This window comes from Hyperoodon ampullatus (assembly GCF_949752795.1).
Source record: "Hyperoodon ampullatus genome assembly, chromosome: 4".
Taxonomy (NCBI): Eukaryota; Metazoa; Chordata; class Mammalia; order Artiodactyla; family Ziphiidae; genus Hyperoodon; species Hyperoodon ampullatus.
The window spans coordinates 23,316,280-23,336,613 of record NC_136917.1 but is presented as its reverse complement, the minus strand read 5'-3'; the positions used below and the strand labels follow the sequence as shown (position 1 = coordinate 23,336,613).

The window sequence follows — 20,334 nt, the reverse complement described above, 5'->3', positions numbered from 1 at the left end:
CCACCGCCACCTTGCCCTCAGGAAGCAGTCCTGGCTCCTTGTCCTGGCACTTGTGGCTTCCCAGGACCAGAGGGCTGCCCTCTCCAGCCCCACCCTCTTTGCCTGCACCATACAGATGGCAGCGGTCTGTCTAGGCCCTCACTCTGGCATACTGTTTTCCATGTCCCATCCCTGAGGATGCCTCTCAACTCCTCTTCTCTGACCTCCACGCCAGGCCAGCCCAGGTGCCCTCCACTTCTGCGGGTGCTGGGCCCAGCACATGCGATTCCCCTTTGCCTCCTCCTGCTGACTGAGAGTCCTCCATGTCCCCATCACAAGACCATCAGGACGGTAAGCCCTGGAAAACTTAATCTCCACCCTGCTACGTGCCTCAGATCCCACCTTTCTTGATGCGTAGGGGGAAGTGCACACCAGACACAGCTGGATACAGGTTTATTGTGGCACTGGACGTGAAGAGGGGCCGGTGTGGCCAGCACCAGTGTGCGGAGGTGGTGGAGGGAGTGGGGGGAGGTGAAGCGGGTGGGCAGGGGCTCAGGGAACCGCAGGCTCAGGCCAAGAGTTGGGGTCGGGCAACTTTTGCTGGCCCTACCCAGAAATCTGGGGTGATGACTCCAGAACCAGCAACCCCTCCAGCTGGACAGGGCAGGGTGGGCAGCCGTGGGTGGGAGGGGCTCACACGTGGGAGAAGGCGTGGCTCTTGCAAAGGGGCTTGTCCTTCTTGGAGTAGAAAGTCTTTCCTTCCAGGTTGATCTGACATATCTAGGAACAGCCAAGGTCCAGTTACATGGGGTTGGAGGTGGCAAGAGCGGCGCCTTCCCAACCTCTTAGGAATCCCAGAGGCAGGGGTGGGAGGGAGGCTGGTGAAGAACACAGGGCTCTGGGGGCGGGGCCTGAGTCGGAGGAGGGGCACTCACCGCGCACACGAAGCATGTATCGTGCCAGCTGAAGCCCAGCGCCTCCAGGAAGCGGTCCCCGGCATCGATCTTGAAGTCACAGCCTCGGCATTTCGTGCCAAACATCTTCTCATGGTCTGGAGACACACAGAGAGGAAGGGGACCCCGGGTTCTCCCCTGCCCGCGCCCCGCCCCCTCACCCAGCCCCGCCTCCCTGCCTGTTCCACCCTATACCTCGCTCGCAGTAGGGGGCCCCCTCCTCCATGTAGAAGGCCCTGTTCCGAATGGGTGTCTTGCAGGCCGCACAGGTGAAGCAATGCACGTGCCAGGTCATCTTCAGGGCATGCATGATCTCCTGGGAGGAAGCGACAGTCACTTGGCAGCTCAGCATCCTCCTCTCCAGAACCGGGGACACAGGAAAGCAGGCTTGGGTCCTCTTTCTTTCAGGGTAAATGTTACGTCTGCACACGCATTGCTGCTACTTTCTTTCTCCAACCCTGAGGTCTCCCCGTGGCTGTCCACCACTCCATGTCTAAAGCTCAGCTCCCAATCTCTGCACCCCAAACCTCTCACCTTCCCACAGCTGTCTCCATCTCAGTGGATGGCAACTCCGTCCGCATGGGCCAAATTCCCTGCTTTCTCCCACACTTCACTTCAGGTCCACCAGGAAATCCTGCTGGGTCCACCTTCAAGATGCGTCCCGATTCTGACCACTTCTCACAGCCTCCCTGATGTGAGATGTGAGCCTTGGGCACCTCTGACCTGGATGACTGCATGAAACTGGCTTCTGTGCTCCTCCCTCTGCCCTTACAGACTGATATCAACCTGTGCCAGGCCACATCCTTCTCTGCCCCAATTCCTGCCTAGTCCACATTTCTCTGAGCAAAAGCCAAAGCCCTGGGAAGGGCCCAGAGGCCAGCAAGTCTGGCCTCTGTCCCTCTGCACTCCCCACATGGCCTCTCATCCCTGGTTGACACACCAGGCACACCATCTTGGGGCTACACACCAGGCACACCGTCTTGGGGCTTCACACCAGCTGTCCCCTCTACCTGAACTGCTCTGCACCAGATACCTGCAAGGCTCACCCCTCACCTCCTTCAAGTTTCTGCTCAAAGGTCACCTTCTCCATGAGGCCCACTCTGACACCACCAGTTCATAGGCCAACCCGCCTTCCCAAAGCCACACTCCCAATAGCGCTTCCCTTTTTTCCATGCTAACATACTACCAGGTAATTTACCTATTTTGTCATTGCTTATTGTCTGCTCCCCACCCCCTTCTTCCCGATCCAGTGTAAGGTCCAGGAGGGCATGAAATACCAACTGTTCTGTTAGCAGGTATATCCCAACAGGGCCTGGTCCACGGGTATGCATCACAAGTGCTCGTGAGTTGAGTTAACCTGCTCCACTGGAGGCCTGCCAAAGCAGAAGCTGCTGGTGGGCTGAGCTCTTCCTGGGGCTGGGACCCTCGGGCCAACCAGGGCAGCAGCATTCCTATCTGGAGCAGGCAGGAGGCAGTGTGGAGCCCAGAAGGGGGATCAGATCTTTGGGTTCAGCCAGACCTTAGCTGTGTGGCTTACCCAACAGCTTTACCTTCTCTTGACATTCGGCTCCTTCCCTTTTGAACTGAGAGCCTAATCCCAGCTTTGCAGGGGTGTTGTAAAGATGGTCCCACATCTGAAGCCAGGGGTCCCAGACCCAGTGCCTGCCAGGGCCAGGTGGGGACTGTGCTGTGGGAGAGCACCTGTTCTCCCTGCAGGGGTGGTGCTGACCACTTCATTGAGGAACGCCTGGAAGGCTCAGGTGGAAATCTAGGTGTTAAAGTCAAATCCAGTTTTTCAATGTTGGCCATTAATTTGAAAATGAAACAGTGCGGACCAAGTAAGACAAGAAATAAGCGTGGGAAGCATCTAGCTCTCAGCTGGCCCGTGTGACCTCTATAAAATCTGTCACGGGAATTCCCTGGCAGTCCAGTGGTTAGGACTCCATGCTCTCACTGCTGAGGGCCCAGGTTCGATCCCTGGTCGGGGAACTAAAATCCCACAAGCTAAAAAAAAGAAATAAATTAAAAATAAATTTAAAAAAATAAAATAAAATCCCACAAGCTGTGTGGAGTGGCCAAAAAAAAAAAAAATTTTGTCACATCTCACATATACCTCTCAACCACCCTGGCCAGGAAGTTACTGCCACCCCCATTTTAGTGAGGCCCAGAGAAAGTGACGTGCCCCAGGTCATACAGCCAATAGATGGTGGAAATGTGTTTTGAGCCCAAGTCTGGCTCGCTACAAAGCTGGCCCTTCCCACTGCCTGGTGTTGCCCCGTTGCAAGGATAAGACAAAGGGTTGGGGGAAGGAACTTGGCTGTGAGCCCACAGAACAGGGTCTCGGCAGGAGCATGGGGAGCCCAGAGCTGGGCCCAGTGGGAGCATGGGCAGGGAGGCAGGTCTCTGCCAGTATCCAGAAGAACCCGTGAGCCAGTGTTCCCTATCTTATGCCCAAAGCTTCCTAAATCTATCTGCCTCTCCCATCTCACCATCACCATGCTGACCCAGGGCCAGCAGCTCAGTTCTCCTCCTCTAGCTGTCTCCCCCTGCCCCGGGGAAGCTTGCCAGGCACACCTGACCTCAGCAGTCCCCAGCTCTGAACTTCTAACACGGTCCCTGCCCCCCTCTTCTACCTCATCTCACACCTTCCCTGGGTGTTGCCTTGTGACACAGCTCTTCCCTCCTCTTGGAGCACTTTCCCCTGATCCTTCTCCAAGCTAATTCCTACTCATGTTTTAAGTTCAGCTTAGAGGCCACTTCCATCCACTCCTTCAAGTGTTAATTGACCACTTCCTATATATGGGGCACAGCATAATGTGTGAGCAAAACAGCCCTGGTCCCAACCCATGAAGTTCACCCTGGGGAAGAGATGGGACAACAGGACTGGAAGGTAGTGAGCAAAGAGTGGGGAGCCTGGGCTGGTGGGGAGGGTGGGTATCAGGGAAAGTGCCCCTGAGGAAGTGCTATTTGAGTCTCGGATGAGAAGAAATGAGGTAAGGAGAGTGCTAAAGAGTATTCTTAGCAGAGGACAGCCTGTGCAAAGGCCCTGTGGTGAAGGGACCAGCACACTGGCAAAATGGAGAAGCCCATGTGGCTGGAGCACAGAGTGAGGGGGGCTGGTGGTGAGTGGTGAGCCTTGAGAGCATAGTGTTCCAGAGGGTCCCCAGACCAGGGGATGGGTCCCCTCTAATGTGTCCCCTCCAACTCTGCTGAAACAACCTGATTGTCCTGTGTTTCTCTCCCCATGCTCCACTCTGAGCTCCGAGACCAGGCATAGTCCCAAGCACCAGGCACAAGCAGAGCCCGAAGCGCGTGGTAAATTGGGAAGGTTAGCTTCCTGCCCCATGGGAGGGTGAGGTAGAAGCTTCCTGGGATCTGTCAGGCCCTGGAGTCCCGCAAGAAGGGAAGCTGAGGGCCCCTGGGCCACACTGTGGAACCACTGGCCTGGACTGGGGCAGGAGCAGGGCTTGCCGCCTTACTCTGGGCTTACTCTAGGACCCAGGAGCCAGTCAGGCTCTGTGAGCCTTGCCTCCTCATCTGCGGCCTGGGTGATAACCCTGCCCACCCAAAACTGGGGCAGGGAGGGACAAGAGTGCTGTGCAACACAGGCAGGGCCATCAACGAACAGAAGGGCCTTGATCTGTGGGAAACAAACCCGGATGCCAGCTTAAGAAAGGTCCTGGGATCCAGCCTGTTCTGCTAGAACAGTCCAACAGGGTATGGCCTAGGCTGGTGGAGAAATTACTGTGAATTTGGGCAAAATTTCCTCATCTGTAAGATGACAATAATCAAACTGACTTCGTAGTATGATTAGCTGGATGCCTACACATAGTAAATGACCCACAACACAAGACTGTGATAATATCCTTTCTTCCCTTCCAGTCTACTGATGGAACCCCCATTTTTTGCTGGGCACATATCTACACCAGACTATATTTCCCAGCCTCCCTTGCAGCTCAGTGTGGTCATGCGATTGAGTCCTGGGCAATGGGATGGAAGCGGAAGGGTTGGGTGGCAGCATCTTCTAAAGATGACTCCCAAGAGCCTTCCGCCCTTCTTCTCATTCCAACATCCTGCTGGTTGGAACGTGGAAATTTTGCCTGAAGCTCAAGCGGCATCTTGGACTATGAGTGGTAAGTAAGCCAATATTGAGAATGTCCGAGAAACAAGATCCAGGAGCCTGGATCTGCCTACAAGTCCCAGATTGCCCACCTCTGGACTTTCTTAGGTGAGTAATAGCCGCCATTATTTTTTCTATCACTTGCGGTCAAGGTAATCGTCACTAACATGACCATCACTACAGAGCTCTCTAGCCACATCTGGAAGCTCTGCCTATGAATCCAGAAATGGGGAGAAGCATGAGTGCCAAGAAGAGCCCAAGCTGAAAGTCAGCAGTGCCTGGGGCTGCTCTGGCTCGGCCCTCATGCTCTGCAGCCTTGGGCAATTTCTGCCTCTCTCTGGACTTCAGTTTCCATACAGGTACAACTGAAACCCCCTCAACTTGTCACCCTGCCTGTTATGCTCCCCTTTCCTCAGGCTGCTCAGCCCCTGACACCCTCAGAGTCCCCTTCCTCTGTGTGAGCTCCTGGGGGCAGGGCCATGCCTGTCTCTTCACGAGGTGTGCCTAGCGTGGGGCATACTGCCCACACTCAGTAAAGAGAACGAATGGGAGAAGGTAGATAGTTCATCACTCTTAACCCATGACATGTGCTGACCCAAGTCCCAAGCCCAGCTCTGGGTGGCAGCTAGGTTGCCCTGAACGAGACCAGGCCAGGCTATGCTGCATATTTAGCCTCAGCGGGAAGAACAGGATTTTGAATCACACGTTTTTGAGCCTAAATTTCTGGCTTTGCAAATCAATAGTCCTGTGTCCTTCAAGCCCATCAAGTCATCTTTCAGAGTTTCTGTTTTCATATGTACTAGGGGCAGCAGACACTGTGTATTAGCCTCCCAAAAGCCTGTCACAACCCCTTTCTCTTTTGCCTTTCTCTCTTACAGAGGACAGAAGCTAAAATACTGGATTTGCCAGCTTCCCCCATGGCCCAGGTGCTCACAGGATAACAATTCCAACAACTGAGATAAAGATGCAAGTTCTTGGTTTTTCTTCCAGAGTCAAAAGGCAAGACCTCATTAAAAGAAAGCATCCGCCCCAACCATTTATCTGGCAACCATGATACAATACACGTGAGGACAAAGATCTACATGCTAAGGGTTTCGGAACTTAAAAAGAGAAAAAGCCTAAAGGCATCCTTGAGCTGCTATTCCACCCCTGGAATTCTTGTGATTGAAGTAAATATTACTCCTTCTGTTTCAACCTCTGTAGTGGGGTTTTCTATTACCGAAGCTGAATGCAATCCCCACACAGCAGCCATCTCTTGTTTTGGCCTGACTAGCACTTACCTCCCTTCTTTGGGTAATGTCATCCTGGTTTTATTTTCAAGGAACCAGTCCTGTGGTTCAGGCAAGGCCACCAGACCCCACTCCAGGAGGGGGTGTCATCCAGGCCTGGCCAATTAGAGTCATGGGGCTTGGTTCAGAGATGGGCATGTGAAGCAAGCCAGGCCAATGAGCATCAGCACTGGGACTCTTGATACATCAACTGGCACAGAGATGCTCTCTTTCACTTTGTGGTGCTAACCTGGGGAGATGTAACCCTGGAGCCACTGTGGCACCATCTTTGCCGCTTTCTAGGAAAAAGCATGCTGGGAACGAAGCCAACAAAGATGAAACCAGAGGCAAGTAGTAGAAAGACTCCTGATGACCTCGGGATACGCATTCAGCTGGGCCTGAAGTTAGCACCCCTCAGCCTTTCTGATTATTTGTGCCAACACTCTTGAGCCCTTTTGAGAAGGATTTAGGTCATTTGTTAAGAGGATCCTGATTAATGAAAAGTAAGGTCAATATAGCAGCCCGACTGTTAGGCTGGTAAGGTTCCAATAGGTTCCTGCAGGGAGAGCTCCCAGGCTCAGGAGCTGCTCAACAACACTCCTCAACACTCAAGGGTCAGACTTGCCTTCCCAGCCACCCACCAGCCCCACTCACGCCAGTGATCTTCTTCTTGCATTTGGCACAGCTGGGTGCATAGCGCACGTCATAGCAGGGCGGGCAGAAGATGGCGCCCTTTTCCTCGAAGAAGCCACCCTCTTCCAGGACCTTCCCACACTGACTGCACACAAACTCCTCAGGGTGGTACGCGTGGCCCAGCGCCACCAGGTAGCGGCCCCTGGCAGGAGGCAAGGGCAGTGAGCGGGAATGGATGCAAACGAAGTCGGGGTTCCTGGCCAGAACCCCACGGGGTTTACCTACCACCTACTATGAAGCCTTGAAGGGAAAGTTCATTCTCTCCATCTCCAAAGAGGGGAGAAACAGGCTTGGGAAGTGACTTGCCCAAGGTCACACAGCAAGAGAGACAAAGCTGCACTGTTTTGATGACAGGAGATGAGGGAGAGGGGCAGTGTTGGAAAAGGGAGGAAGGTTACACTGGGTGAGAGCTGCTGATTTGGGCCTAATAAGTTGAACCCAGGGAATTGGTGCCCTGGGGGGGCAGGAGGCCTGGAGTGCCCGTGAGCCCTGAAGACCAGTGGGCACTTGAGCTGAGCCTGGTGCCCACCCTGTTCTGCTTGCCTGTTCCCTCCGGTCTGGGGAGGGCCCTGCAGGTCCCAGATAAATGGGGATGTCTGAAGGAGGGGGTGCTTCACAGAGCCTAAGAGCTGACAGGAATCTAGAGCAGTGCAGGGCCTGGGATGAGAACTAGGAAGGCACACTGTCACACTGATTCTGGGGGGCTGTGTGACTCTGCTGGGCCCCGGGGAGCAATGCAGAGAGGGAGGGACTTCAGAGGCTTAGCAGAGAGAGACCAAGCGAGCAGGAAGGAGAGAGGCAGAGGGGCTGGGAAGGGGAGGCCCTTCCTTGCCCAGAGAGCAGCGAGTCTAGGGCTGCAGCTTGGCTGTGTCATTGGCACTTCCTCCATTTCACCAGGGCAAATGCTGAACAGAGGCTAATGATGGGTGGGCTGTGGGTAAGGAGTGCAGGATTCAGAATCTGAGGAACCAGCCCAGGTCCCTACCTTCACTCCAATAGGGAACCGAATCCTCATCCTCCCGCAGGGGCGGCTGAGATGAGTGGGGAGATAGATGGGGGAGCAGAGATCAGAAAGGCATCAGGGCTGTACTTGAGGTCAGGAAAGACCACGGTAGGAAAGGAACAGGGCCACCCACCGGATGACCTTGTGGCACTGGTGGCATACGGGAGTCTTGCCATTGCTGCCACCGCCGCCTCCAGGGCCCCCTCCAGCGGCAGCCTGCACAATGGAGGTGCGGTTCTGCATGGGCGTGGGTGTGGCTGGCTGGGTGTGCCGGGTCAGCACCGTGCTGGTCTTGTCCGGGGCGTAGCGCTCAGCGAACGCAGGGTCCACAGCCCAGGGCGGGCGGCTGGTGGGGCTGGGGGTGGTAGGGCCTGCCAAGGCCAGGAAAGTGACTCCAGAGGGGTGCCCAGGGATGCCACAGGACTGTGGGGAGACCCCGGGGCAGCTTGGAGGGGCCCACCCCCATGCCTCTGGAGGCTACCCACCCTTCCCCAGGCCCGAGCCCACTCTCTCTCACCAGGCCAGGGTTCCTGGGGTGTAGCTGAAGCTGGGGCTGGGGCTTCTGTCCTGGGCACCTGGCTGTAAGATCTGCCATTCAAGGCCCTGCATGGCTGAGGCTCCTGGCATGGCTCCACCCCCCAACCTTGGTCCTTCTGGCCCCATGGGAGATGCGTGGGTGCATGAGAGCTCCTGGGTTGGACTCCAGGTTCCACTGGGGTAGGGGTGGGTAGGGCAGCTTCTCCTAGCCAGGTTCCAACTGGCTGGTCTGTGGCACAGGGCTGGGAGGTGGAGCAGGGCTCTCACTTCTGGGGCAACTCTTGGGTCTCCTTCTGACGGCAGGGCCCCCTTTGCTGGGTACCGCCACCCACTGAGACCCAGACTGGCAGGGCCCATGCTGGATCTCATCCATCTAACACCCCCATACCCCAAATGCAAACCAAGCCCACAAAGGTAGAAGACAGAGGCAGAGAAAGCAGGGCCGAGCATGTTTATTTTCATGCCTAAGCCAGCACAGACCTGGCAGACAGCAGTACCATAGGGCAAAGAGTGAAGACAGTGTCAGATGGAGCCGGGCCCTGTGCCAGGAGGGCAGCCGAGGCCAGGCCAGTAGGAGGCTCAGTTCAGGGGCAGGAAAGGGAGGGGTGAGGTAGGCAGAAGCTGGAAGCACCAAGGCGGGGTGCCCTGGGAGGAGGAACAGAGAGAGAGAGGCAGAGAGGGCAGCCGGCCGGCGAGGGCCAGGCTACGACTGCACGTTGAGCACGTGGGCAGAGCGCTGGTGGTGCCAGTCCCGGAGGCGGGTGTAGCGTGGGCTCTGCAGCTCCAGGACATACTTTTCCCTGAGGGGCAGAGAGAGAAGGAGGAGAAAGTGGAAGGAAGGAGAGATGGAAGGGAGGAAGGGAGGGAGGGAGGGAGGCCTGAAGAAAGGAAGGAGAATGGAGAAGCCTGGCTAAGGACGGCCAGGAGCAGACCCAGGGTGGTGGGTGGAACGGGAGAGGCAGGAAGTGAGAAAGCGGGGCTGGAGCTCGTCCTGTTACCTTGATTTCTTCAGATGCTCCTCATCCGGGTCTTGCACTGAGAGGGCAGAGGCAGGCATTGACCAAGAGCAGGCAGAAGCCCACCCCAGCCCTGAGCCCTGGCAGAGGGTCACAGGGTGCCCGAGCAGGCTCCAGCTAAGCCCAGGCCCGGGTTGGGGGCCCTGCCCTGGGATGGCACTTACTGAACTCGGTGCCCGTGAGGTGGGCGAGAATGCGGAAGGAACGGGACTGGCCTGTCCCAGGCCTCGGCCGCCAGTCCTCCGTGTCCTCCATCAGCCGCTGCTTGCTGGCATCTGGGACCAGCGGTCGGAGCGGCTGTCTGTGGGGAGGGTGTGGCTCAGAACCTCATGCTGGGGTGGGCAGTGGGGGCAGCCCCTCCCCAGATTTGGTACATTTGGGCTATGGTGATGGCAGAGTGGGGAAGGGCAAGGCCAGGGCCCTGCTGGGTGGGGGGTTGGATAGGTAAGTGAGAGGGGAGGAGGGCAACCAAGGTGAGAGGAGGGCAACCAGGGTGGGGAGGGGCCGCCACCCAGAGTGCCAAAAGGAAGAAAGAGAGAGACAGGCAGAGGGGTCTCACTGACTTGTCAGGGGTCTGCACCTGTGAAGGAAATAGACACATGGACAGATAAAGGGACAAAGAAATAGACAAGGGGAGGAAGAAAGACGGCAAGGGGTCAGACTAGCTTGAGGCAAGGCTGCACTGAGTGTCTAGGGCTCAGACGGCCCGACACTAAACCCCACCCCCAGGCCACCAGCGAGGGGGCGCTGCCTCGTTCAGAGCCTCCAGGAGGACAGTGCCCCCAGGAGGACGGTGCCCAGGCAGGAGCCACACCCTCGGAAGGGCCCTGTGCCTGCAGTCCCCGCCCAGGCCGCCAGGGGTCGCTGCCGCACGGTTCCGGCCGGGCTGGGGCGCAGCGCAGACTGAGCAGCAGCGGGCAGCGGGCGGGCGTGGGGCTGTGGACAGATGGCGTGGGCAGTGGGCGGGCAGGAGGGATGTGGGCGGGCAGGGTGGACGTACCCATTCTGATGCGGGGCGCTGTCAGCGGGCTGGGGGGCCCCGAAGGGCCGGGCCGTCTTGTTGAGGGAGGCGCTGGGTGCAAAGGTGTACCGCGGGGGGTCCGCGGCGGGGGCCAGGGCCTGGGCGGAGACAGAGCGGGCAGGGCGGGCAGGGGCGGGGACCTGGCTAGAGTGGGGTGCCCCCCTGGCTCGGAGAGGACTGCGGCGCTCCAGCCCCACGCCCACACATCTGGCCTGAGGCTACGGGGAAGGGGCGACTCGGATTTCAAGGGGCCCATTTGGGAGCGATGATCTCAGCCCACGCGGCCGGAGGGCGAGGGCGGACTAGTGCAGCTTGCAGCACAGGCCGGCGGGAGGCAGACAGGCAGACGGACAGACAGGCAGATATGCGTGGTACCCTGACCGTGCGGCAGCCCCCGGCCCAACTCCCAGTCCCCAGACTCCCCAGCTCTGGCCTCCACCCTCTACTCCCGGCCAGGGATGGGGGTACCAGGCTGCACCAGGGAGGGCAGGTCAGCCGGACGTCCAATCCCACCCCGCCTGCCGCCCAGATGTCCCAAGCCCCTCACATACCTTCTGCGGTTTGCTCTGAGGCGGCTGGGCCCTAAAAGAGAAGGGAAAGGGGTGTTGACGGGAAGCCCCAATGGCGTGCCCACCTGCCAGGCCTGCTCAGCGCCCGCATACCTGCTGAGACCCAGGCTGAGGTGCTCCCCGCAGGCACGGATCTTGTTCTGGGCCTCGATATGTGTGAGGCCCCCCGCATTCTCGCCATCGATACTCAGCACCCAGTCGCCCACGGCCACGCCGGCCTGCGCAGCTTTACCTCCAGGAGTGAGCTATGGAGAGACAGAGGATCGTGGAGGCCCAAGGCTCTGCAGGCCAAACTCAGGCCAACAGCAGCCAACCCTGCCTTTCCTTAGCTGCCCCACTTGCAGAACCCAGAGGCCTCTTCATTCAACATATTTCTGGGCAGCTGCTGCATACTAAAGCCATCTGGAAGGGGGTGGGGCTCACCTGAGCTTCACCATCGCCCCAATCACCCTGCTTAGTTATTCGTTCACCTCCAGGGACCCTCCCCACAGTCCAGAAACTGCTGACATCAACAAGCAGCCACCTTGTTGGTTTAGCCAGGCTAAAACCCAAGCTTCTCAGCTCCAGCCGCAGCCTTTTGAGGCCCCTGCTGGCCTCTCGCCCAGGCCATTCCACCCACCAGACATGCCCTCTGGCTTGTGCGTGTGGCAAGTACCTCCCTGAGCACTGTTGGGTGCTCTCATTGACCTCTTACACTCCTAGCACCCTGTCCTGGGGCCATCTGCAGGGATCTACCGGAACACTTTGAGTGCCAGGAACAGGCCCCATCACCTCTAGGTTCCCAGTGATCAGTGTGACTGAATGGGGTCCAAAATGTCAGCTGGGGCTTCATAGGTTGTAAATAAATATGGATGTCACCCCCAAGCCCTCAACTGTCACATCACCCTCTCCCCCCGATCCTTCAGGCTCTGAGTTGTGAATCCCTGGTTCCCATGGCAAATGAGAAGCAATACTAGGCTGGAAGGAATGGTCACCACCAGCATGAGCTGAAACCATCAGGATGACTTCTGGGAAGTGGTGGGCTCTGGCAAAAGGAGAGTGGGATGGGCTGCCTATGGTGTGAGAGAGTCCAGCTACTTATGAAGGCCTCAAATGCTGGAAGGAACCAGGATTTGGCCTTGAGATTAGGAGGAACCAACAGCAGTTTTAAGGCCCGGGGTGGGGTATTTGCCAGGGTCCAGATAGAGGTGGCCCTGAAGAATCCCACTGGGCCCTCTCAGCCCTCTAGCCTAGTGGCAGCAACACAGGCAGGAGTGGCACTGCTGTTCATAAGTCTAAGCCCTCAGGGCTGCCTGGCCATCTGGCAAGGGGCCTTGGATTGAGCAGGCTTGTGGGGAAGTGCTGGGAGGCAGATTCACATTGTGAGATTTGAGGCTGCCTCTGGCCCCATGAGGCTCATCAGGTAGGCTGATGCTCAGACTCAGTTGAGGCAGGGAGAGAGGAGGTAAGGGGCTCCAGAGAGATGGCAGAGGGACCAGATGCAGAGACTAATGGCACTAGGGCAAGAAGGGAGACCTGAGTTTGGTGGCTCTATTTCATGCTTGGGAAGTTAGAAGGGTAAGACAGCTGGGTGGCCCTTTCTTCACCTGCTAAATGGTAATAGCAGCTTACGTTTATTGAGTACCTAGTACTGCCACATACTGAATCCTTCAACAACCCTGTGGAGTAGAGTCTGGGAATATACCTATTTTACACATGGAAAAACAGAGAGGTTAAGTAACTTGCTTCAAGTCACCCAGCTAGCAACTCAAGAGGCAAGGCCAGGACCCTGACCCTAAGGCCCCACCCTACCAGGCCATCTCTGCTGAGAGCTGGGGCCCAACTCAGAGGTCAGCCCTCTGGCTGGAAAGACCCCCTGACCTCCTAGCTGGGTTTAGGGCTTGGATCCCCTATCTTACCTCTAGTCCAATCCAACCCCTTATAATGGGCATAGGGAAGTGACGCCCTTGCAAGGAAGTGACTTACTCAAGGTCATGGTGAGTCAGTAGACGGGAAACCTGGCCTGGCCACTCCCTACCCACACTGGCTGGCTCCTGGGAGGTGTGGGCTAAGCCTGAGGTGGGGGTCTCAGGTTGAGCAGGAGCAGTTGGCTCCCAGAGAGGGGATGGGGAGCTGGAGACTACTTCCTTCTCTGGAGTGAGGAGGATAGGAAGCACAGGAGGGATAGGGGAGTGATCAGAGAGGTGGAGACAGAAGCAGAACGGGGAGGGCACGGGGGGCGGGGTGTGTCTGGAGAGAGAAGCAAGAGGGCCCAAGGGACCAAGGAGGGGAAAAGCCAGGGGGCTGGACACTGCATGGAGTAGGGGGTGAGTCAGCCTGAGGGCTCCACTGAGCAGCCCAACCCCCAAGTCCCAGACATTACCTCATCTCCCAGGCCCGGGCCTACAGCCAGCCCTAGCCCCTCCCTGCCCCCCTCCACGCTGGGGTCAGGGGAGAGAAAGGGTGCCAGCCCAGCTCAGAAAAGACCACCCCACACACCCACCCACCAGGGCCTAGGTCCAGCTCCAGGGATGGGCTCGGCTAGTGGCCCCACCCACATGCTGGGGCTGCTGACAAGGGAGCCTGGGCTCAGAGTGCCCCCAACAGGCCACATCTGAAAGTCCATCCCTTAGGCTACTTTGTTGCCCATCCCCACCAATGAAGAAACTGAGGCTCAGAGGTCAGCCAAGGCCCCAGTCACATTGGCCAGCACTTTCCCAGGGAGGGGAGTATAGGGTAGGTTTCCAGGGCGGGCAAGGCTTGAGTACTGGGTGTGGGGTGGGTGTATGTGGTAGGGACACCACTGCCCTTGGCTACCTTGCTGGTAGGGCAGCTTCCAGGGAACCCTGTGGAAGGGTCCCTGGGAACAGTGACTGCCTGCCTGCCCTGGCCACCAAGCCCAACTCGACAGACTCTGCCTTGGGGCCCCCTCTAGCTGGGCCCTCTGGGCCCCTCCAGGCTGTGCTTGCCCTGGGCTTCCTGCCAGTAGCTGCCTGCCCACCAGGAGCCTGGGTGGGCCTCTCTGGACAAGCGGATATGGTGACAGGAAGTCCCCACCCCCTCCTGACCCCCAGGCCACAGTCAGAGACACCAACCCAAGGGCTGGCCTCGTGCTCTCAGGGCAGGCAGTTTGTTCTGTGTCCCACAACTGACCCCACAGCTGGAGCCACAGCCTGGTGGTGATCAGCCGAGGGGCCCACTCATGGGGTTCAGGGGTCCAGGTCTAGGCCAGCTTTTTTCCAGCTCTGCAGACTCCAGCCACCAGTTGGCCATCCCAGCATGGGGCTGCATTCTTGGGCTTATAAGGCAATCCCCCTGCCATAGGGAGGAGCCAGCCCTCAGCTCCGCCCCCACCAGAACGGGCTCTTGGGAGCTGAAGTCACAGCCCTAGAGCCCCGTCCCAACCCCTGCTTGGGGTCGAAGGCCACTGCATCCTGAATGGGACCAGTGGCTGGGATAAAGGTCCTCACACAGGCTGGGGAGAGGTAACCCACCCACCCACCGACAAAAAATGCAGGCCATCCCTGTGCCCGAATTCCAATCCCTGCTTTGCCATGGAATCGCGGAAGGAGCCCCTTCACCTCTCCAAGTTATCTCAACTGGATAAACAGGATGACAGTTGCTATTCCTTGGGTGGCAATGAGAATGAAGTGAGATCCTGCGGTCAGAGTGCCCTGCCTGGGGTCCAGCTCCAAGCACTGCTCCCTGAAGCAGCTTAGACCCTTCCTGGAGACCTCAGGCTCCCCTCCTCCAGAAACGGCATCTCCCTGAGCCTCGAAGGTGGCCCCAGGAGCTTCGGGGACTGGCATCAGGTACAGTGCAGTGCTGTGGAAGTGTGGGAGCTCCTTTCCTAGTATCTGCCTAGTTGGGAGTCCTTGTGGCAGGAGCCTACATCTCTGGACCTGGACACCTCCTGGCCTACTGGCCTCAGCTCACTCCTGCTCAGACTCCTCCCATCACTCACTGGAGATCCGAGCACCCAAAGATTCCTGAGGGAGCCCCTGCCTCAACCTAGGCTCACCCGGGAGATGGAGAGGGGCACATTGAAGTCCTTGCCCCCCTGCAGCCGGAAGCCCCAAGGTGCTGGCCCCTCTAGCACCACCTTGAAGGAATCCATGGTGCCGCTCCTGAGAGGAGAGAAAAGGTGAGTGATGCATAGTGGGTGCACAGGCAGGCCCATCACGGGACACCAGCCTCGGACTAGTGCCAGGTAGGCACGGGCAGACGCTGAGCACACGCAGGGGGAGGGTAGGCGGGCACCTTGTTAGGTTTGGCTGGGCTACTAGCTGGCAGACCTCACTTTGGAAAGACAGGGGCAACCCCCCTGCCCTAAGGAACTGGGAGCGTGAGGGGAGCCCGCATCCAGTCTTGAGGTTCCTCTCATCCAGGAGTGGACCGCAGGGCTAATTTGGCACGGCCTCCTCCCAAGCCAACCTTGAGCCTCGGACTGGACGGCAAGGCCAGTCCGGGGCCGGCGCTCCTCTCCCCCGCCCCCAGGTCCCGGCAGGCAGGCCTCGACTGGAGCCTGCTCGGACTATATAAGGCGTGTAAGCTGACACTGTGCGGAGAGCCAGCGGAGGGAGCACACAGGGGCTTCGGACGCGAGGGGGAGGGGTGGGGAGGGAGGCGGCTGGAGCGCGTCCTAGCCATTCCAGGCCCAGTCGAAGCTGCTGGGAGCCAGGGCGGGACCCCTGGGCGCTGGGGCGGACTGCGCGGGGGCGCGGCCCCTGCGGAGGCTGGTGGGGGCTGGGACTCCAAAGCGTGGCCAGGAAGGGGATTCATCCTGGAGCTCAGTGGGGGTGGTGCCTCCCACACAGGCCTGCTACCATCCCGACGTGACTCAGTTTCTCCCGCCCGGGCCCCATGCACTGGCCGAGTCCGGGGAGCAGGGAGCGGCGCAGGCGCCAACCAGCCCCGCCGCAGCCGGCTTTGCCGCAGGAAGGCGGGGGTAGGGGCTCCGGCCCACCGGAGGAAGCGCAGAGCTGGCTAAGACCCCCAGTACCCCCTGTGGTCCCCAGTAGGCCTCTGCCCCCCGCCTGGTCCTGCCCGAGACGCCCCGCGATGTCGCATGTACCTGCTCGGCCCCGCCGGGGCGCTGCTCGGCGGCGGTCTCCGAAGAGCAGCGTTGGGATCCGCCACCCGAGTTCTGACCCCGCCCCCGTGGCCGCCGTCCGCTTTGAGCCCGCGTAAGGGGGCGGAGCCAGATACCACGCCCCTGTCAGAGTCACGGCCTCTCGGGTGGTGGGAAGCCCCACCCAATCCTTCCGCTCCGCCCAATCACGAAGTCCCATCTCGCTTTGGGCTGTAAGACATGGCCCGCGGGGCTTGGACGGGGCCTGGGCGGGGACCGGGCTGCTGGACACCTTCATTGCCCCGGAGCCCGACCCGCCGTTCTCCTGGCCCCTTGCGCCTCCCGTTGGAGGAATGAAAAGAAAGCCGCCTTGGAAACCAGACAGATCTGGACCTCAGTCATCTCTGAACCTTAGTTTCCAACTCGGAAAAATGGGACAATAATACTCGCCTCTCAGGGCCGCCGTGAAGATAGGCACAGTTTGGCGTAAGGCACAGCCATTGGCGGCTCCAGAATTTCTAAATCGGACGGATTTGGTAGAGAGTTGCAGGGGATTACCTCGAGGTGGGGTTAGTGGAGGAGGCCACAGGGGAGCTTGAAGTTAAGCTTGCAGAACGCTCCACCGAAGGCAGAAAATAATGGCAGCGGACGGAGGTGGAAGGGCCCTTGGCTCGGCCCCGATCCTGACCTGTGGGCCCTGCCCTTACTCCTACGCCCTGACCCCCGGCAGTCAGCAGCCTGTGGCCCTGCAACCACGGCTCAGCGCTGACTGTCGCGATGGGCTGTGTCCTGGTATCCCGCTCCAGAGCGAGCAACGCCTCCAATGGTGGTGTCAGCGTCCCCACTTTGCCCCAGTGCTCAGCCCCGGCGGCTAAGCGCAGGCGGCGGGGGAAATTGAGCAGGGACCGAAGTGTGTGGGTGGACGAATAGGCGTCCACCCCTCAACTCCTTCTAGAGCATGGCCCATGCTATTCTCCCCACTTCACCATCATTTCTGCATCATCCCCCTCACTACAGAAACCGGTGTAAGCGTTCTCATCTTTAAAGAAATTCTCTCTTGATCCCACATCCCTCTCCAGCTATCTCTCTTTTATTCTACTCCCCTTGAGAGTAAAATTCCTCTGAGTTGTCTATTGCCCTGCCACCCTTGCTTTCCTCCCGTTCTCTCTTGAACTCACTCCAGTCAGGCTCTTGTCCCCACGAGTCCTCTGAATTAATTCCCTCTACAAAAGGTCTCTAATGACTTCCAGGTTATCAAATCAATGGTGGTTTCTCAGCTTTCCTCTTACCCTGTCTAGGAGCAGCTCTGGTCCAGGTGCACTCCCTCTTCCCCACGGCTTCATGGCTTCCTCCTGCCTCACTGACTGCTCCTTCTCCACCTCCTTTGGCAGCGTCTCATTTACTTCCCAAAGTGGCCATCAGATGTTTCCTCTCTACATTCACTCTCTGGGACCCCATCCTGTTCTGTGGCTATCAATAACACCTATATGCCAAAGACTCCCAACTTATATGTCCGGCTCTGGCCTTCCCCCAAGAGCCCCAGACTCTAGTATCCAACAGCTTGTCAAAACTTGGGTGTCTACGAAATATCTCAAATCATCATGTCCCAATTTAAACTTGCAATTTCCCCAGCTCCCTAACTCCTTCCTCACCTCGGTTAAACAAACAAACAAACAAAACAACAAAAAACCCCGCAATACTATTCATCTGCCTGGTCCAGTAAAAATTATGGTTTTCCTTCCTTTATCTTCTGTGTCATACATCAGATTCTGCAAATTCCACCTTCAGAATCTGTTCCACACCTGGCTTCCATGGTTGTCCCTGACACTTGTCTCATGCCTGGACGTCTTAACAGTCTCCTGATAGAGCTCCCTGCTTCTACCCTTACGCCGTCCAGAGTCTTCTCCATGCAGCAGCCAAAGTGGTATTTTTATTTTTATTTATTTTCTTAAAAGATGTATTTATTATTTTATTCATTTATTTTATTTATTTTTGGCTGCATCGGGTCTTAGTTGCGGCATGCAGGCTCTTCATTGAGGCATGCAGTGTCTTTAGTTGCAGTGCGCGGGCTTCTCTCTAGTTGTGGCGTGCAGGCTCCAGGGCGTGTGGGCTGTGTAGTTTGTGGCACACAGGCTCTCTAGATGAGGCGCACGAGCTCGGTAGTTGTGGCACACGGGACTAGTTGCTCCACGGCATGTGGGATCCCAGTTCCCTGACCAGGGACCAAACCTGCGTCCCCTGCATTGTAAGGTGGACTCTTTACCACTGGACCACCAGGGAAGTCCCCAAAGTGGTATTTTTAAAGCAGAAATCACACCACATCACCCACAGCTTTTAGCATTCCAGGGGGCTGGCATTGTGCTTAAAACTAAAGTCTTTCAGACATACATGACACTGATAAACTGGGTCCACCCCCCATCACTCTCCTCCTCGCTCACTCCACTCTAGCCACTCTGGCCTCCTCACTAATCCTCCAACACAGGAAATGTATTCCTGCCTCAGGGCCTTTGCACTTGTGACTCCTGCTTGAAACACCTTCTCCCAGATATCTAAACAACAGGCTGTCTCATTGTGTTCAGGTCTCTGCTCAGATGTTGCCTCCTCCTTCCTTGATTGTCCTATCTAAAACAGCAGCCCCCTGACACCTCACCTGCATAATGCACTAGTCCCTTATCCTGCTTTATTTTTCCCTATAGCAGTTACCACCATTTGACATTATATTAAGTGTTTGTTTCTTCATTGCCCTTTGTCCCCATTAGAAAGTCATTCCTATGAGAGCAGGGGCTTGTCTGTCTTGTTCAGCACCTCCCCAGTGCCTGCACACAGTGGATATGAATGAACAGATGAAGGAAGGATTGAGAAAGTGAAACAGCAAATGAGCAAAGGCAGAAGTGGCAGCCTGGGGCCCCGGGCAGTCCTCCAACAGAGAGGGCCCTGGGATCCCATTCCTTGGGCCCTGCACGGCTCAGACCTAGATGGTGCCACTAAGAGCTCCCTGCACAGGCAGCCCCTGGGTAGAAACAGGCCTTGGGCTAGGACACAGTGCCCCCTGGTGGTCAGGACACCTGCAGCTCCAGGGCCAGTTCCCTAGATGTTTCCAAAGACTTTCTCTTCCACAGTCTGGTTGGAACCTCACAAAAATAGCCATGAAACAAAAAGGTTCGGATTTGTAATAAAAAAAAAGTATGCCAAAACAAAAAGAATCTACTGTATAAAACAGGAAACTATATTCAACATCTTGTAATAACCTATAATAGAAAATAATTTGAAAAAGAATGTATATATGTAACTGAATCACTTTGCTGTACATCTGAAACATTGTAAATCAACTATACTTCAATTTAAAAATGAATATAAATGGGCTTCCCTGGTGGCGCAGTGGTTAAGAAGCCGCCTGCCGATGCAAGAGACACAGGTTCGAGCCCTGGTCCAGGAAGATCCCACATGCCGCGGAGCAACTAAGCCTGTGCACCACAACTACTGAGCCTGCGCTCTAGAGCCCGTGAGCCGCAACTACTGAGCCGTGTGCCACAACTACTGGAGCCTACGCGCCTAGAGCCCGTGCTCCACTACAAGGGAAGTCACCGCAATGAGAAGCCCGCGCACCGCAAAGAAGAGTAGCCCCTGCTCGCTGCAACTAGAGAAAGCCTGCGTGTGCAGCAATGAAGACCCAACGCAGCCAAAAATAAAATAAATAAATTTATTTAAAAAAATAAAAGACTGCATCGGGCCTCCCTGGTGGCGCAGTGGTTGAGAGTCCGCCTGCTGATGCAGGGGATACGGGTTCGTGCCCCGGTCTGGGAGGATCCCATATGCCGCGGAGCGGCTGGGCCCGTGAGCCATGGCCGCTGAGCCTGCGCATCCAGAGCCTGTGCTCCGCAACGGGAGAGGCCACAACAGTGAGAGGCCCGCGTACCGCAAAAAAAAAAAAAAAAAAAAAAAAAAAAAAAAAAAAAGACTGCATCATTGTGAAGTGACAGTGGAGTGTCACTGTCATAAAGATGAGGTTTGGGATGTACCAAGGGTGTGAGCAGCAGAGGTGGAGTTGAGGTCAAGGGGCCAGGAGGCCGGAGCTTTGGGGGCATGATCCTTGTGTGCATGGTGGCCCAGCGTTGGTGACAGGAT

The 20,334-nt window shown here is 57.2% G+C and overlaps 1 protein-coding gene across 4 annotated transcripts; it reads right to left on the bottom strand.

Moving 5' to 3' along the window:
* Positions 1–415: 415 nt before the first annotated feature.
* On the bottom strand, positions 416–16,260 carry PDLIM7 (PDZ and LIM domain 7). 4 transcript variants are annotated; one of them, XM_079702019.1, is made up of 13 exons: positions 16,213–16,247; positions 15,160–15,265; positions 11,253–11,404; positions 11,142–11,172; positions 10,570–10,688; positions 9,734–9,870; positions 9,552–9,588; positions 8,534–8,604; positions 8,150–8,387; positions 6,975–7,155; positions 1,128–1,248; positions 915–1,030; positions 416–759 (listed from the first exon to the last, which is right to left on the bottom strand). In XM_079702019.1, exons 2-13 carry the CDS (start codon positions 15,253–15,255, stop codon positions 673–675), a joined length of 1,386 nt encoding a protein of 461 aa, XP_079558145.1. In that variant the 5' UTR covers positions 15,256–15,265; positions 16,213–16,247; the 3' UTR covers positions 416–672. The 4 variants fall into 4 exon arrangements, with proteins under 4 accessions (XP_079558145.1, XP_079558146.1, XP_079558147.1 ...); XM_079702020.1 differs by having other exon boundaries at positions 8,534–8,595; XM_079702021.1 differs by lacking the exon at positions 10,570–10,688 and adding an exon at positions 10,133–10,149 and having other exon boundaries at positions 16,213–16,246.
* Positions 16,261–20,334: the final 4,074 nt, after the last annotated feature.